The following is an 18,418-nucleotide window of genomic DNA, read 5'->3' on the forward strand; positions in this document are numbered from 1 at the left end:
ATACTACATTTACTAGTAGAGCCTCGATGATGTTATTACTTGAACCGCTCAACAAGTTGGTGTTTAATGGGTCTAATTCAATCAGTAACATAATTTGGCACATTATGTTACTGTTTGAACAACCAAAATTTTTCAAACAAGCGATCTGGACTGTTGGGTCTTAATCTAACAGTAACTTAATGTGCCAAATTATAGATATCATGTCAGTCTGATTAAAGCCTGCGATCCATCAAGATTCTAGACCCGCGAATCACGTAAGAAATTTCTTGGTTGACTAGCGGTGGACCACTTCAAGCATAGTGCCTTTGCGTGAAGAACACAAAAGCTAATAGTGTTTTCATTTATCAAATCACCTTAGGAAAAAGGAAAAAATAAAATGAGGACGGAAAAGAAAAAAGAGAAAATTCCAAATCCGATTGTTATTAAAAAAAAAATCCAACCCCATGTGCCGACAATGGCGCAAGTAAATAATGATAAAGATAGATACAACTAGATTTGCACGCAGTAATTGTTGAAAACATTTCCAAGTCATATTTGCAAAGCCACTAATTAGGTGAAACCAAAATCCTTATCCAAGAGTTTTATAGAATTTCATCTATAGAGCATACTTTGGTCCTTAACATTGAGCTGTTTTTTGTTAGAGAGAGAGAGAGAGAGAGAGAGAGAGAGAGAGGGGGGGGGGGGTGGGTGGGGCACACTTCTTTCATCTTTTGGAAAGAAAAAGAATAAAATTACAAATCGGATTATTACCCGAAAAAAAAAAAAAAAAAAACCCAACCCTCATATGCCGATAATGGTGCAAATACACCTCGATAAAGATTGATACATCTATAATCATTGAAATCAAAGTCACATTTGCAAAGCCACTAATTAGGTCAAGAAACCAAAATCCTTACCCAAGAGCTTCATGGATTTTTTTCGAATAAAGTATACTTTTGGTCCTTAACATTTGAAGTTGTTTGTGTAAGGGGAAGTCACATTAGTCATTTTTTTGTCCTCTACTCACACAAAACTTCTCTCACACAAAACTTCTCCCACACAATTAATTCTTTGGGGACTTCTTTATCTCTCTAGACACACAACAGACCGATCTCTTTCTCTTAGGTTTCTCCATTTTTTTCCTACGTTTCTTTCATTCTTCTCGAAAACACAATAACATAAAAAGATTTACATCTACTCCTTTTAAGGTTCAAGATCACGGTGCTACAAGATTTTTTCAATGTTACTTTGTTTTCTGAATTCTCTTCTTTTTTCACTCAGTTGCTAACTTTACCATTAGAGTCTTCTTGATTAACCAATGAGTTGGTCAAGAAAGAACTAAGGTTTCACTTTCTTAGTAGGGTGTTTGTCAAGTTTCAGGAATTCATCACTATTTGGTCATTGTCGAAGCCCTTATTATGGTTATGTCTCTCCTCCTTAATATATTACTCATAATTTTTATTTTAACCTTTTACGTTTTAAAGTTTTCATGTTAGCCCTTAACATTTGGTTCCACTTTCATATTGGCTACTTCCGTCAATCTTTGTTAGTAGTTTGACTGCTAAGTGTCAAATAGGTGCTTAGTCACTATGAAATGTCACCAATATAATGTCAAGTGTCAACATAAGCCATGTCACTTGATGAAGTGCAAATCGTCAGTCTTGTAGGTTCGTCCAGATGGAGCCGTATCTTCGTCGGTGTCACTGTGAAACTGGTAAGGTAGCTCCCTTAAGGTGGACCCCGATGTGGTGCTTGCCACAACGTCTCCGATGCCAAAGTCAGTATAAGAGAATTTTGAGAAAATAACAAAGTATCAGAATAACTAGAAATGCTTTGAGGTGTGTCTGTGTACCTTGTGTTGGTGTTGTGAGGGCTCTATATATGCTCCCACAGCCCCTAGCCGTTGTGGTTGTTAATGTGGCTTTAATGTCTCTTTTGGTAATGTCTCATGCTTAGTAATGTGTGCCTTAATGAGGCATCCAACAGTTTGTACAGCTGGTCTTGTAACCGCTTGGGACATTATTGGCTGTATTGAATGGTTTTGTTACCTTCGTCAGTGATATGGACATGTGGTTAGTTCGTCTCAGAGGACAGCCTCGTCGGTCTCGATGAGGTCGTCCAAGAAAGGTGAGTTCGTCAGTCCCATCAGATGGTGAGTTCGTCAGTCCCATCAAATGGTGAGTTCGTCAGTCCCATCAGATGCCCCCCAGGTTCTGTGGTCGTCGTGACGTGTTATGACGACCACCAGAAGATGAAAGGTTTCCTCGTCAAGCACCCAACTGGAGCGAATCTGGGGAACCTTGATCTTGAGGACGTAGACAAAGAAATCTTGAGGACGTCAGTAATTTACATCCGTCCAGGCGGAATCTTGTTACTTAGCCAGTTTTGGCTTCATCAGTAACTTACATCCGTCTAGGCGGAATCTTGTTACTTAGCCAGTTTTTTTTGTGACTTACACCCATTGAAGAGATCTTGTCATTTTTGGCTTCGTCAGTAACTTACATCCGTCCAGGCGGAATCTTGTTACTTAGCTAGTTTTGGCTTCGTCAGTAACTTACATCCGTCTAGGCGGAATCTTGTTACTTAGCTAGTTTTGGCTTCGTCAGTAACTTACATCCGTCCAGGCGGAATCTTGTTACTTAGCCAGTTTTTTTGTGACTTACACCCATTGAAGGGATCTTGTCATTTTTGGCTTCGTCAGTTACTTACATCCGTCCAGGCGGAATCTTGTTACTTAGCCAGTTTTGGCTTCGTCAGTAACTTACATCTGTTTAGGCGGAATCTTGTTACTTAGCTAGTTTTGGCTTCGTCAGTAACTTACATCCGTCTATGCGGAATCTTGTTACTTAGCCAATTTTTGTTTTTTAAGCTGCTCGGTTTGCTCACGCTAAGTCATTGGCTGAATAGTTTTTTTTATTGCTTTCAAAAATGAATTCAACTGTCTGTTACATCTATTGATGGTACTTCTTCAAGTGCCCAATACTCCCTGGTTGCGGTAGTTTTTGCCCGTCTATGGTCTCCAGGTGATAACTGCCTTGTCTGGAGTAATGGGCGACCCGGTAGGGTCCTTCCCAGGTTGGGCCGAGTTTCCCTTGGGCAGGGTCTTTTTCACATCTTTTATCGCGGCTAAAGCATATTCAGCATTCATGTACTTCTGTGCCTTCAGGAGCATCTCTGCCATTGTCTTTGGTGGATTCTTCGCAAGTGAAGCCACGAGATCTCTGGATCTCAGTCCTGCTTTGAAGGTCGTCAGTTGCACCTTGTCATTAGCTTTGTCCACCTCTAGAGTCTCCCGAGTAAAGTGTTTCACATACGACCTTAGGGTTTCCTTCTCTCCCTGTCTAATGGTGAGTAAGTGGTCTGCTGGCTTCTTTGGACGCTGCCCCCCTATGAAATGATGCAAGAAGGCATTGCTCAATTGCTCAAAGTTGTCCACGGATGATGTTGGCAACTTTGTGAACCATTCCCTTGCAGCTCCTTTGAGAGTGGTGGGAAAGGAACGACACAATATCTCGTCGGGTGGCTGTTGAAGACCTAGCATCGTCTTAAGGATATTAAGGTGATCTTGAGGGTCTCTAAGTCCGTCGAACGACTCAAGCTGAGGTAAACGAAACTTTGACGGCACGGGGCATTGAAGTACCACCGCGGTGAAGGGTGAATCCGTGGCCCTTACAATTCTGTCTACGCTTCGGTCTGTCTTCTCCTTGATGGCGTTTCTCAGTTCGTCCATCTCCTTCCTCATCTCTCGAAGGAGGTCTAACTTCTGTTCGTCTGGAGTAATTGGTCTTTGATGAATGCTCCTCCTATGGCTATCCCCTTCTCCTTCCACGTTATCCTTGGATCGATTCTCCTCATGTTGAGCCTGCTGAACCTGTTGAAGCCGTAGCTTTATTTCCTGATTTTGTTTGGTGAGTTCTTCAATAGTGGCTGCAAGAGCTTGAACTTGCTGGGCCAAGGCTGCGGAATCTGGATTGGGTTCCATCTGAACGTAGAAGTTGATGGAAACTACGTTTTCAAATATGAATCTGAAAATATCGTCCCCACAGACGGCGCCAAACTGATGAAGTGCAAATCGTCAGTCTTGTAGGTTCGTCCAGATGGAGCCGTATCTTCGTCGGTGTCACTGTGAAACTGGTAAGGTAGCTCCCTTAAGGTGGACACTGGTGTAGTGCCTGCCACAACGTCTCCGATGCCAAAGTCAGTATAAGAGAATTTTGAGGAAATAACAAAGTATCAGAATAACTAGAAATGCTTTGAGGTGTGTCTGTGTACCTTGTGTTGGTGTTGTGAGGGCTCTATATATGCTCCCACAGCCCCTAGCCGTTGTGGTTGTTAATGTGGCTTTAATGTCTCTTTTGGTAACGTCTCATGCTTAGTAATGTGTGCCTTAATGAGGCATCCAACGGTCTGTACAGCTGGTCTTGTAACCGCTCGGGACATTATTGGCTGTATTGAATGGTTTTGTTACCTTCGTCAGTGATATGGACATGTGGTTAGTTTGTCTCAGAGGACAGCCTCATCAGTCTCGATGAGGTCGTCCAAGAAAGGTGAGTTCGTCAGTCCCATCAGATGGTGAGTTCGTCAGTCCCATCATCACCCATATGCTTGGAACGAAAAAAAGAAAGAAAAGGAAGATATGTATAAAGCCAACATTGTATCAAAAAACCCAAACACACCCACCAAAAAATAGGCCTACAAAAGCAAAATCCACTAACCAAAAATATCAACCAAAACCCATTAAACACATTAGGCACAATCAGAGTCTTGGCAGTGTGCAATTGTCCTCCTCTATAATTTAAAGTCACTATGTGCCTCAGTCCACCATTGGACTTTTTTTTGCTCATGTTGTGGTGATTGTTGCTATTGCCATTTTTGTGGCAGAGCCAAAGGTTGTTGATGAAGATAGCCTAGCTTCTCTCTCTCCATTCCAATCATAGATGACACCATATTGTAGTTTAGCACTAGAAGACCATGGCCTGTCTTTGACACTATCAATGACAAGTCCACATCCAACCCTTATCTCAAGCTTTCCTAAATTCCCCCAAACACACACACTCTCTCTCTCTCTCTCTCTCTCTTAATTGTTGCTTCTTCCAAAAAGAAAATAGATCTCAAATTAGGGTCAAAATGGACAAAATCAATTGAAGAGTAGTTGGGTGGAAAGAGTATTTTGATCCCCTAATCAAACGAAACTTTGTATTTTTGTGTGTATATATATATATATATATATATATATTTTGATAATGCCAAAGTATGATATGTCATTGTTCTCATATTTCTCTCCCCCCCCCCCCCCCTTTTCGTCTAACGGGTGACATGGGTTATAGTGACACCTAGCATTGTATTGGTGATGTGTTATAATGACTAAACACTTAGTCAGGCTATTAGCATTGATATGAAAACGGACAAAACATTGAGAACCAAAATAAAAATTTTGAAACATTAAGAGTCAAAATTAAAACAACTTCAAATATTAAGGACCAAAAGAGTACTTTAGTAAATTTCTTCACTTGGACATTAAGGTAATTATGTATATTGTGTGTCTTTTTTGGATTAAAAGTTTAAGGCCTTCATTAATTTTCTTATAATTCATGATATAGCCTATTCTCTTTTCGAGAGGAGAACTATAATTCAAATCTTTACTGTCAATGACGTAAATATCAAATTATTAAAAAAAAAAAAAAAAAAAAAAAAAAAAAAAAAAAAACACCATTTTCAAATCGTTGTTCGCATGTTAATTTGTCATCACATGGTAAAGCTCAGTGTTTTGGTGAGTGGGGCATAAGAAATTTACTGTTTTTATCTATACTCCTCAGCTTAATGCCCCAAATTATTTGAAAGAGGCTTATACATAAAAAGAGGAATGTACACGTAGAATGATAGATACTTATTTTTTAGCAATTACATGGGAATCTTATCTAAATTCCACTTTTTTCTTCTTTCTTGTGGGTCATCTAAATTCCAATTTTTGCTTTCTCTAATCCCACTGACCCCAGAATATATAATTTGCATTGCAACCAACAACCAGAAATAAAATAAAAATCGCTTTCACACGTCAAAGGCACAACCAACACACTTTCTCATCACGATTTGAACGAGGAGTTAGTGATATATTCACTATTTGGTACAAAACGTGATGTGGATGGTGTGTGTAATGGAAAAGCTATTTCAATTAAAATCTTCCATCTGAGTTTTTCTATTACTTCCTTCCTTTATGTTCCTTTCATGGAGCAGTTTGCCAACAGCCAAAAAAGGCACAAGTAGGTCCATTTTATAGGTTCAGTTCAAGCTTGGACTTGGAGTAGATGACCTATAAACTATAAAGTCATCAGGGGTCTAGTTGTGTTTGTTCACTAGACATATATTGGGATATGGAACTCGCCTAGCTAAATTGCATCATTTTTAAAATAAAAATTATAAATGGAAAACTGCTACCATTTTGTATTAGGAGTCCCAAAGTGGAGATTGGTACAGCTTTTTTTTTTTTGAAAAAAATAAGTTGGATAAAAAAATATCATCCCTAAAATTTGTAAGATTTCAAAAATTAGTCTCTGACAAAACAACCAAATCCGTAAGAATCATTCTTGGTCTAAATTATTCTTCATGACTTACTGCTGATTTTTATGTCAAATTTCAATAAATGATTTTCATGGTTCCAAGATGATGATTCTAATAAGGAAATCACTCCTCTTATAGTCATGCCACTATGCCATCTCTTCAGTGCATTTGGTTTTTTTTTTTTTAAAAAACAACTGATCCAAATACACTAGTATGCGCACTTACATGCATCTTTATCTACAAAATATCTAAAAAATTAAGCATAACATTTATCGTTGTTATGTTCATGTTGAGCCATATCAGCGTAGCATTTCGGTCTAATTCAGTATATTCGGTCCAAGTTTTCTTTTGCGGTCCACTTCGGTCCACCTCAGTCTAATTTGGTCCATTAAGGTTCACTTCAATTCATACCGTCCTTTTTTTTTTTGACAAGACATTCAGTCCATTTTGGTCTAATTCTTTCCATTCATTCCATTTCGGTCCATTTGGTCAACTTTGGCCTATTTAGCATTATAAATGAATTTAACCTTGTAATAGTAGATCTCTTTTGTATTCATTCATAACATCTTTTTTTTTCCTAATATTTTGGATGGTGGAGAAATGTGATTTAATTATCTTACATGTGTATTATCACATTAATGCAAATTTTTTGTGCATCGCGCAAGTTAGCAATTAGTTTCATTCTATAATATATCATACATGTGAATGTGACCTCCTGGATACTTGGTTGGTTGGTAAATTAGAAGCAATCATGCACGTGGATCAATCATGCAATGGAAATGCCTAATTGTTGTAGTGGCAAAAAAAAAAAAAAAAAAAAAAAAAATCTGATACACCTTATTGCAGCTCTTAAAACTTTTGGCATAAATGAGACCTTTGTGAACTGAATCCAACAATATATCACAAAAATAATAATAATAATAAATTCCACCTTATTATCGAATGGGGCTGTTTTGAATCTGATAGCTTCCACTCCTAGAGGCCTTAGGAAGAAAATCCACTCTCACTGTACTTATTCAGCTTCTATAGTGAGGTCCTTTCCTGGTTAATAAACAAGGAAATGGAAAGAGGATCAAACAAAGGTGTAAAAATTGCACAAGTAGAGCCTAAAGTAACGCATTTGTTGTACACTGATAATGTATGCACAAGGGTTTCAAATTTGCAAAAAGGTCAAAATTTTCAGTATTTGGAAGAGCATCCTCAACACCAATCCAACCCTAGATAAGGGAGCTTGCCTTTTGGTGAGAGATGGATCTTGCACTGACATATGAGAGGATCCATGGATACCTTGGATCCCATTCTTCAAACCGACCCTAAGGGCAACAGCTCTCAAGGAAGCTAATTCCTAGTGGCTCAATTGATACTCATCGTTTCGAGTATTACAAGAGCTGTTTGATGACAAAACAGGCAAAGCAATCAAAAAAAAAATTAGGATATGTTACCCCTCAAATGAGTACGATGTGCAACATGTGACATTTATTTGATTTTTAAATGCTATATATTTAAATAAAATGGAAAATATAAGAGCAACAAACTATTTTACGGCCTTCTAAAAAAAAAAAAAAAAAACTATTTTACGATATTTTTACAAATTGCTGATGTAATAAATAATTATTGGGAAATGAAAAATTAATATTAGTAGTGATGTGAGACTAGATAAGAACTAATAATAATTGGCCACAACAACATATTGTAAATTTTTTGTAAAATAGTTTATAGTTGTAGCATCACTCAATAAAAATGGGAGGGAATTGAAGGAGTTAATGAAAAGGGATCTTATCCTTTCAAATTGCCTCTAAGCATTCAACTTGACATGGACGATACAATTTGGAGGAAAATCTGGAATTTAAATTTGCATGAACGCCTTAAAATGCACATGTGAAAGTAGTTTAAGATATTCTTCCAACCAAAAACAAGACAACTATTATGGGCCAAAATGTCGATGCTAGTTTCTGACACTGAGATAGAAGGGAAACATCCATCCATTTATCCAAAAATAAGAAGTGGCCAAAGAATTATGGTACGACAATAATTTGTGTACTAGAATTGATTGCTTGCAAGTCGACAGTGTTACCCAAACTGCACTAATTAAATCTAATTTAGTTCAAAGGTTTTCCACTAGAAGATATGGAGTAGAAGTTAGAGATAGCAATGTTCTCTACCATAGTCCTAAACCTCATATGGACTAGGTTGTCTTTCGAAACAAGGAAATCAACACACAGCAACTAGAAATAACGATTAACCGCAACTTTTGAAGCCACGTTCTAAGTAGGAGAGCAAATCAGGCTTGAAAGTTGGATCCCAATGGATGTAGCCAGATCAAGGGAAATTGAAAATAATCTGTAATGCAATATCAAATTCAACTCACTCCAAAGCCGGCTCAACAAATTTAAAAGTTTAAGGTGATAGTTTCAAATGAATCTTTTTGTTTTCACTTAAAATAATATTTAATTAGTGTTTTACAACATAGACTTAAAAAAAAAAAATCATTATTCTTACTTCTTAATATGACTTTTTTTTTTTTTTTTTAAAAGAAAAATGCTAAAGTATAATTTTACTAAAAAAACATCTTTTAAATTTATGTGGCAATAAATGTGATCTTAAGACTTGAATGCTATAAGATAAATTATTGGTAGTAGACAACGTGCCAAATGTGTATTGCAACCTCAGAACTAGTGAAATACACTTTATGAATTATGATGCATTGGATTCATGATAAACATTAAGACTGAATTTTTTGACATTGATGCAAAAGTATAGTACCCTTTTTGGAAGTCAAAAGTGCAGGGAATGTAATATGGAGCACTAGCATTGAAAAATGCTAAAGCCATATTTAAGGCATTTTTGACATTTTAGAAGACAAAAACACTTGCATCAAACAATGCTAAACCGCACTATTGCAAAAATTTTTGCAATAGTGCTACAGTACAATTCTAAACTTAGAATTGTACTGTAGCAGAATGTTAAAAAAAAATATATATTTTATTCCCTCCGATTTTTTCTCACAACCCACAATTCTTTTCTCTCTCTTCCTTCTCTTCTCTTTTCTCCATCTCTGCTCTTTCCTCTCTACGGACCCAAACGCCACCTCTGCTCTCTCTTCCTTCTCTCTTCCTTCTCTGTTGGGTCTAGTGTTTGGGTTGTGGTTGGGTTGTGGGTCCGGTGTTTGGGTCTTGGTTGGGTTGTGGGTCTGATGTTTGGGTCGTGGGTGACGGCGTGAGTGTGGTGGTTATGGTTTTTGGCTGTGACCAGTGCTTAAAAGGGGTTGTGGGTCGTGGTTGGGTCCGGTGCTTGGGTCGTGGTTGGGTTGTGGGTCCAGTGCTTGGGTCGTGGGTGACGATGTGGGTCACTATGGTGGTTGTGATTTTTTTTTTTTTTTTTTTTTTTTCTTATGGCTGTGACCGGTGCTTAAAGGGGTTGTGGGTCGTGGCTGAAGTTGGTTGTTGGTCGTGGATCAGCGAAGTTTCACACGGCCTTTCTCTCATCTCTCATCGTCAATTGGCGAGTTGGGTTTGGATCGGTGGGCTGGGATCAGTTGATGGTGGGTTTGAAACGGTAGATTTGTTGATTGGTGGGTGGATCGGTTGGGTTGATCATTGGTAGCGCCAATGATGATATTTTTTGAATGGGTTTGCTCCGGTGGGTTTCAAATAGGCTGGGTTTCAAATCGGCGGTGTGGTTTTTGATCGGTGGCTTGGGTGGTGGGTGTGGTGGCCGTTGTTGGCTCTGGTTTGATGGTTTGTGTGTGTGGCTGTGTGTGGCTTTGTTGATGGGTCTGTGTGTGTGGTTTTGTGAGATGAACTGGTGCTAGAGGTTGAGGGAGGTTGCGCAAAAAAAAAAAAAAAAACGGTTGGAAAGCCTAGGAAAATGGAACTGAAAAAAATATTAGTTAAAAAGAAATAATAAAAAAAGATTAAAGAATAATATTTTAATAAGAATAGAGTTTTAGGATGTGAGAGGTATTGTAAAATAGGATGGTATAAGTAATAAGAGCACTCTCATCAGGTGTGCCAAATGCCAAATATTTGGCATTTGACACACCAAACACCAAAAATCCTCTCTCATGAGGTGTGCCAAATGCCAAAACATTTAGCACATATGAACAGTTCCGTTTTAAAAATAGAACGGTACGGACAGAATGCTATTTGTAAAAATTAATTTTTTTAATGATTTTCTCTCTCCTCTCTCATGTTATCTCTTTTTTTTTTCTCACTCTCTCTCTCTCGTCCGCCTCCCTCATTTTTCTCTCAGCCTTTCTCTCTCCTCTTTCTCTCTATCTCAGCCTCTCTCACAATCTGCCAAGCAGCTCGCCTCTCCTCTGGCGCCAACGCCGCTCGCCTCCGCCGATGCCACTCCAAGTAACTTGCCTCTACCGTAATTTGCCCGATCTCACTAAGATCCGATTTACCTCCTCCACTCGCCAGCAGCTCACCTCATCCACTCGCCAAGCAGCTCACCTCTCCTCCGGCGCCAACGCCGCTCGACTCTGCCAATGCCGCTCGCCAAGCAACTTGCTTCACCTCCACCGATGTTGCCGAAATCTGCCCGATCTCACTAAGATCCGATTCCCCTTATTTGTTTGGATTTTTTATGGTTGATTTTGGGGATTGGATCTGGTTTGAGAAATTGGATTGGAGGATAACAATGATTTGGGATGGGTTTTGAGGTTTGTGAATGTGGTGGGTTGTTATGGATTTTTTTTTTTTTTTTTTCTCCTCTGGTGGCGTTGGTGAATCTGGTGGGTTGTGAATGTGATGGTTTTTTTTTTTTTTTTTTTTTTTTTTTTTTTGTGGTGGCGTTGGTGAATGTGGTGGGTTTTTTTTTTTGGTGGCGTTGGTGGATGTGAGTTTATGTCGGTGGTGGCTGCCGGTGTTGTTGCGGCAGTGGTTGTTGGTGGCCGTTGTTGCGGCAGTGGTGGTGGTGGTTGTGCCGTTGTTGCCGGTGTTGTTGCTGTTGATGAGGGGAGGAATTAATATATTATTTTAATAGGTTGTAAATATTATTTTAATGTATAGAATTGAAGTATAGAACACCTGATAAATGATATGTTGTAAAATGATGTGTTAAAATAATAAAGTAAGATTTTGGAGTGTTAAAATGACATTTTTTATGAGAGACCTGATGGGAATGCTCTAAAGTAGTTTTTTGAGATGAGATTAAATTCGGTTCGGAGCTGACGTAAAACACTGCTTTTACCCTAACGTAAAACACTGCTTTTACGCTAGCCAATGTAATCATGTCACGTGGTTCTCCTTCATATATAACATTCCTCTGCTTTCCTCTTTTTTTTTTTTTTTTTTGGTTTTTTTTTTCTCTCTCCGTTATCTCTGTAACTCTCTCTTCTAGCTTCTTTCTTTCTTTTTTTTTTTTTTTTTTTTTTTTTTTTTTTTTTTTTTTTTTTTTCATACCATCAAATACGTTGCTTTCCTTCTATTGTGGTACTTATCTTCCCTGCTGATCCATGCATCAACACAGTGGGCATTAAATCTGAAAGTTTCAGAGACAGAAACAATGCTTCAAGTTGAAGGAAAAGAAAAGTAACACCAAAATGCAAGCTTCGGCCTAATCCAACAATATTCAACTTGGGTCCTTTGCAAATCTTTCACAATATTCCTTAAACTAATCCAACAATGATAGAAACTCATATCTCAAATTTGCAACTTTTTACATAAACACGTCACATTTCACATCATAATCAAAAGAAAATTTACATCTAAAAGAGAAATCACAAAGTCTACAAAGACTATCTTTTTCCAAACTAAAATTTCACAATAAAAAAAAAAAAAAAAAATTGGGAAGAGGGGTTTTGTAACACATTACAGGGCTGTGATGATGCATTGAGCCACCGGCCTCCTTTTGAACCCAATTGGCTTCGGTGCTCTTAGCTCTGCCACAGCCAGGTCCATGACGCATGTTTGGTTTTGGTGGGGTTGAGATGGCGGGAAAGATGTGATTATTTGCTTTTATTGAGCACAGAATGGAGGTGGATGAATCAATGAAAGGGAAAGTTTGAAACTTTTTTGAGTGTTTGATGATCTTTGATGATGATTATGAACACAAACTCTGCTTTGGGTTGGCTGACTTTTTGTGTGTGAGAGAAAATCAGTCATGAATACTCGAATAATAAAAGTTTTGTCTTTGAAAATTCAAAGAGTAAAATAGAGAGAGTTACAGAGGGAAGGGGGAGAAAAAGAAAATTCAAAGAAAAAAAAAAAGAGTAAAGTAGAAGAATATATATCATGTAGGAGAATCACGTGGGTTGTTTTCATTGGCTGGCATAAAAGCAGTGTTTTACGCCAGCTCCGGACCGAATTTAATCTCTTTTGAGATGATATAATAGTACAGCATAGCATTTTTCAATGCTAGTGCTTACTAGGAAGAAAATGTATTCAGCTCCTCTCTCCCAAAGTTCAGTTCAGCCAATCCAGACGATTGATTCAACAACGCGAGACCCAAGGTGAGATCTGTGAGATCATCTTTATTTTTTTGGCTGAATCCATGAGGTCATCATACTTTGATATTTTCCCAAGTATTTCTCTCCGGAGTCCCACCAATGCTTTTTGCATCAATTTTTGCGTCACGTGGCCTGATTTTTTTTTTTTTTTTTTTTGATAAAAGGGAGAGTATTATTTAATGCGCTGTGTTAACGGGTAAGGTGTTTGTTAATAACTTTTCTAGTGCTTGTTAACATTTTTCTTATTTAATTATATATATATATATATATATATATAAAAGAGTTTATACAATAACAGGTATTGTAGATTTCCAAAAGATACTGTTGGTGGTTTCCCCTCTTTGTTCAGGCTCTTAGCGCTTGGGAGCAATCAGTCAGATACAAAAATGAAGAAAATCTATAATAATAATAATAATAATAAGCCAAATATAAAAAGAAATTATTGTTCAGATGTAAATCTTACTAGGAACTTTGAAATATTAAAAATTGATGCAAAGAAAAATTACATTCTACAGGATTGGTACAGCAGACTGCAGATACTTTGGACAAGTTTTGTTCAATTAAAAATAGTTGCCACAAGTTCAATACAACTGAGCACACACTACACTACTACAGCCCACTAGTACACACTATACAGACATTGCCATGCCTTCCTATTGTAAACAATTGGCATATGAAAATTACAGGTCTCATTTATAAGTCAGACTTTCGAATATTGCATCAATTAATGAAACCACAGAGAAATACTTACTTTTGTATTAGCTCAACTAATGAAACCATAAAAAAATACATATTACTTTGTATTAGATGAAGTTGGTCTCTCTCCCGTAACACAGCAAGAAACTGAAGTTGGTCTCTCATTCTATAATCCATGACTTCCAATGTCACTAATGTCTTCCAGTGAGAAAGTTAGAATATCTAATCACGCAACACAGTCACAACGTATGAGTTTTTCTAGAGTTTACAGATCTTCTAGATCCTCCTGTCTTTAACCTTGCAAATCCACTTAACATGGAGATAGAATAATTGAACTCAACTACATCCCCTCAACTTCAAACTGCAGTAAGAAAATGGTGTCTAAGTTGATAACACATTGGTCTTCATGCCTGTTAACCTGTTGTTTCCCTCATCAAAACAAAAATGGCCATTCACCCTACTCTCTTCATGATGCCTCATTTGCACTTGAGATACATGAGATTTTATTCTGCCAGCTGCGTCATCCATTGCTCTGACACTGCTGTTCTCCAACCCACTCTTAAGCCAAGCAAGTTTACTTATATCTGTGGCTATTGCAGCCAATTCCAAACTTGGAAACGATGGAGGCTCTGAGAATTCAACAAATTCTGGCCCCAAAAGAGAACTTCGAGGATTTCTATCATTTTGAGTCCCACAGCAACCATGGCCACAATTATGAGGCACCAACCGCTCACCACAAACCCCTTCAAACAATTTACAAATATCAAAATCTGGTTTTGATGCTTGAACCAGAGGCCCTTGCATTGGAACTGGTCTTGGGAAAGATGAGGCAGGCTCAAGGCCATCGAAAGGGTTGCATACGCTAAAAGCACTAACACGTGCCACAGGTCGAAAAAGAGTAGATTGGTCTATAACTTCATGACTAAAATGACCCTCAATTGGCACCTTGTCTTCATTCTGATCATTCATATCTTCTAGAGAGCTCATGTCTCTTCCTTCCAAGGATTTGAATGAATTGACATCCCCACATGATAGGGTTTCTTCAGATGATGCCTTGGTTTTGTCTAAGCTATCTTCAACCATATTACAAGATTCTGACTTAATCTTGCCAAACCCCATCCGCCGACGCTTTAGAGTAGAATTCCAGTGGTTCTTAATAGCATTATCTGTTCTTCCTGGTAAAAGCCTTGCGATTGCTGCCCATTTGTTTCCATGAATTGCATGTGCTGCAACTATGATCTGATCCTCCTCATCTGAAACAACTGTAATTTTGTCAGCCCTTGTTCTTGAAAATACACACATTAATTCGACATTATTAAACAATATGCTCAAAGGTGTTGCATGTCTACATACACATGATACAATCACACATACAAACAACTACGCTTGCCCATTATTGTAAGGAGCATATCCATCCATACAAGACAGCATGTAAAAATCTGATTGGGGCTTTATTGCCACTGAAAACCTGTGCAATGCATGTTTCCCATCTTTATTAAAAGCATATTAATGATGACTGTTGTAAGATAGCAAAAGCTCAAAAAACCAAGATCGATTGTGAATATTTTGGGCTCGAGGAAGACCTCCAAAAAAAAAAAAAAAAAAAAAAAACAGATAAAATCAACCCAAAAGAAAAATAGACACAAGAGCACCAAAGAATTACGTGGTTTGGCACCCTCACAAACCCAAATCCCAAATACATCCAAATAGCTCTCTCTCACAAATTCAACGATTAGGGGTAGCACCTTGCAAAACACCCTCAAAGAGATTTATCTCTAACCTAAAACAAAGAACCAAAGAGAGAGCTATCACATAAATTTGCACCAAACACAAAAACCGCAGCACTACAAATACTAATTGTTGTGACACACACTGGCTCTCTATTTGCCACATACACAAGAGAGCTGTAAAGATACATTTGGTACACTAAATTTGGATTACGATAGGAATGATAATCTTTACTGAGAATAAAATGTGTTGTAATGAAATAACTAAACATATTCATAAGTTTGATTGTGATTTGTAACATTAGAATAAAACTTATATTTCCTAAAACATAATATTTTAAATTTTGAGAGAGAGATTAGTTATTTTTATAATCTTTTATTTTCATAGTTGTTATGTGACGTATATAATTTTTTTTTTTTGGAAATATATTAATTTTAGAAATTATTATACATACTAAGGAATAGTTATTGCAACATTTTTAGAGAGGAATAGTTATTCTTCATTTTAAAGAATAGTTATTCATAAGGAATGGTTACTCCTTATAATAAAAACATAACCAAACTATCAAATTGCTAAACCATAGGAATAATTATTATATTACAGTACTTATTACAATCTACCAAACATATCCTAATTGTGGCACAAAACCAACTGGGCTTCCACACAAATAATTTGTGCACAAATTCTCTAATTTACCACACCCTCAAATCGAGGCGTAAGGTTATATTTATATAACCTTGCAAAGTCAGCACATTGGACTCATATTCCAAGTAGAAGTAGAAACAGATTTTTGGTTGACAAAGTCTGACTGCATACTGAATTCCAAAGCCCAGTAGAAGAGAACTAAACATGCACTGATATGGTTCACAAAATTTAACTGAAACTACTTGATTTAGTGGCATTAATTCAAGCCAAATGTGACGTGTCAACAATGGCAACCGTTTTTTCAGTACACACATGCATTCGAAGAAGAAAAAAAAAATGATAATTCCCATAATCACATCAGGTTATGGTGGTAAGTAGTAGGCATATAAGCAAACTGCCACGCCGATTGCAAACTTTGGCATCACTTTTATGGACATCATAAGGTTTATAAACAAAAGAAGGGAGACATGCCAAATATGGTATCTCAACAAATGAGGATTTCACTACCAAATGATAGCCAATCATGCCAGGTGCAATTACATAATAAATTAAATGTACAGCATAAGAAATTGAATGAGTGCTTTGATCTAAACTGGGAGATAAGAACACATATCCAACGTAGAATGCAGTATGCAATCATGTGAATTAATCAAGGAAATTGAAGGTGGAAACAGGGATTGATTCAACAGGTGGCTAAGCCTGGCATGGACACCTCCAACAGTTCGTAAATGTCCAAGTCCAACCACACAATGTCGCACTGCCTTGACATAGACCCGAATTCTCTGGAAGTATCAACAAATTATAATTGGGTTATTGTTGTCATGTTGATCTTTAAGATTTTTGGTAATGTAGACTAAAGTCTAACCAAAATTTCTACAGTTGCAATACTGCACATTAACATCAAAATTCTTAATAAGTGCTAATTAATCCAGGATGATCACATAAAAAAAAAAAAGGTCGAACTCAATGCACCAAGCTTCAAATTTTGCGGGGTCTGTGAGAGAAGATGATGATCTTTTAAGAAGCAAAACAATCTTATTCCCAATATATTGAATGTTAAATTTGTCATTCCTTGTACCAGCAGATGATGCACTACTTGCCCCAATCATCTCGAATTTCAATACCCATTCCATTTTTCTTCTCCAAAAGAAACCTAATTCTTCTACTTAGATTTTCAATATTTAATGGGCGAGAATTAAGCACCCAAAAACCCAAATTGGTTGCAAAAAGATAGATTTCTTTTACACTAACATGAATAAAGTAATGGTATTTGTATAACCCACAAAGAGAAAGACATTGCAAGAGAATAAAAGTAACGTCTAACCCTCAATTTCACAAACAAAAAAACAACCAAAATTCTGAAAATAATGAAAATGAAGCTGGAGATGAAGATGAAGCAAACCAGTAAAGGGTTTGCGCTTGACTGTGGGATCGAGCTGATTACACCACCTGAGGCGGCAAGACTTGCCAGATCTGCCGGCGATTCTGCGAGCAATGAGGGTCCAATTCCTGGCGCCGAACTTGCTCACGAGCCGACTCAGTATGGTGTCCTCCTCGAGAGACCATGGGCCCTTCACTTTATCTCTGCCCTCCACCACTACTGTTATTTCCTCCTCCTCCTCGTCCACTTCCATCTCTATCTCTCGCTCTCTCTCCATAGTACTACCTACCTCACTTGAATTAACTGCAACCATTGTTCCGACAAAGACAACTGACTAGATTTATAGTCCAAGTGTTTCAGTTTTTTTTTTTTTTTTTTTCCCTCTCAATCTCAAATTTCCGCGGGTTTTTTTCCCTGATGATTGACAGATGCCAACAACTTGAACAGTTCAACTATAAGAGGACTATTGTTTGTTTGTTTTGTTTTGTTTTTATTTTTTCGGCCCTTATCCATAGCAATCCCGTCATGAGTGTTGTCGGTACTTGGTAGTTTAAATGTTTTTAAAGATGTGTAAGTTTCTCCAAAAAAAACAAATAAAAAAATAAAAAATTTTCCTTTTGAGGTGTGTGTTGATACCCAAAAAACAATTAGAAGAACAAGTCTAGCCCAAGGAGCCCAGATCATGGGCCTAGCGTGGACATAAGAGACACATACTTCTATAGCAACTGTCTTGTAAAAAAGGTTAAAGAACTTTGTAGAATGGGGCAAAAAGCCCAACAGCAAAAGAAACAACAGAAAGAGAAAGCTACCTAACAAGCTTTAGCTTTAGGAGTTTACCCACACTAAAGAAGGATATATACCACTTTCAGAAAAAGAGGCTCAATGTGTAGTTCCTATCAGAATGAGGAAACCTTCGAAATGTCCATCTCCTAGCCTTGAGAAGAGACCCATCTTCATTGACCTCAACTAATGCTTGA

General features: G+C 37.5%; 1 protein-coding gene across 2 annotated transcripts; it reads right to left on the reverse strand.

The window, feature by feature from the left end:
• Positions 1 to 13,420: 13,420 nt before the first annotated feature.
• LOC126692712 (transcription factor MYB1) lies at positions 13,421 to 17,933 on the reverse strand. Of its 2 annotated transcripts, none has more exons than XM_050388412.1 (2): positions 17,463 to 17,933; positions 13,421 to 14,949 (listed from the first exon to the last, which is right to left on the reverse strand). In XM_050388412.1, the coding sequence occupies exons 1-2, from the start codon at positions 17,752 to 17,754 to the stop codon at positions 14,069 to 14,071; spliced, it is 1,173 nt and encodes a 390-aa protein (XP_050244369.1). In that variant the 5' UTR covers positions 17,755 to 17,933; the 3' UTR covers positions 13,421 to 14,068. The 2 variants fall into 2 exon arrangements, with proteins under 2 accessions (XP_050244369.1, XP_050244370.1); XM_050388413.1 differs by having other exon boundaries at positions 13,421 to 14,940; positions 17,463 to 17,924.
• Positions 17,934 to 18,418: the final 485 nt, after the last annotated feature.

The sequence above is a fragment of the Quercus robur genome, chromosome 7 (genome assembly GCF_932294415.1).
Source record: "Quercus robur chromosome 7, dhQueRobu3.1, whole genome shotgun sequence".
In the NCBI taxonomy this organism is placed as follows: Eukaryota; Viridiplantae; Streptophyta; class Magnoliopsida; order Fagales; family Fagaceae; genus Quercus; species Quercus robur.

What these genes read in the sequence shown, in the direction of transcription:
- LOC126692712 (XM_050388412.1), bottom strand. Translation starts at nt 17,754, where the DNA reads ATGGTTGCAGTTAATTCAAGTGAGGTAGGTAGTACTATGGAGAGAGAG. An exon ending in CAAGCGCAAACCCTTTACTG is followed by an intron (nt 14,950 to 17,462) that starts GTTTGCTTCATC and finishes ACAAAATTACAG; the next exon opens with TTGTTTCAGATGAGGAGGAT.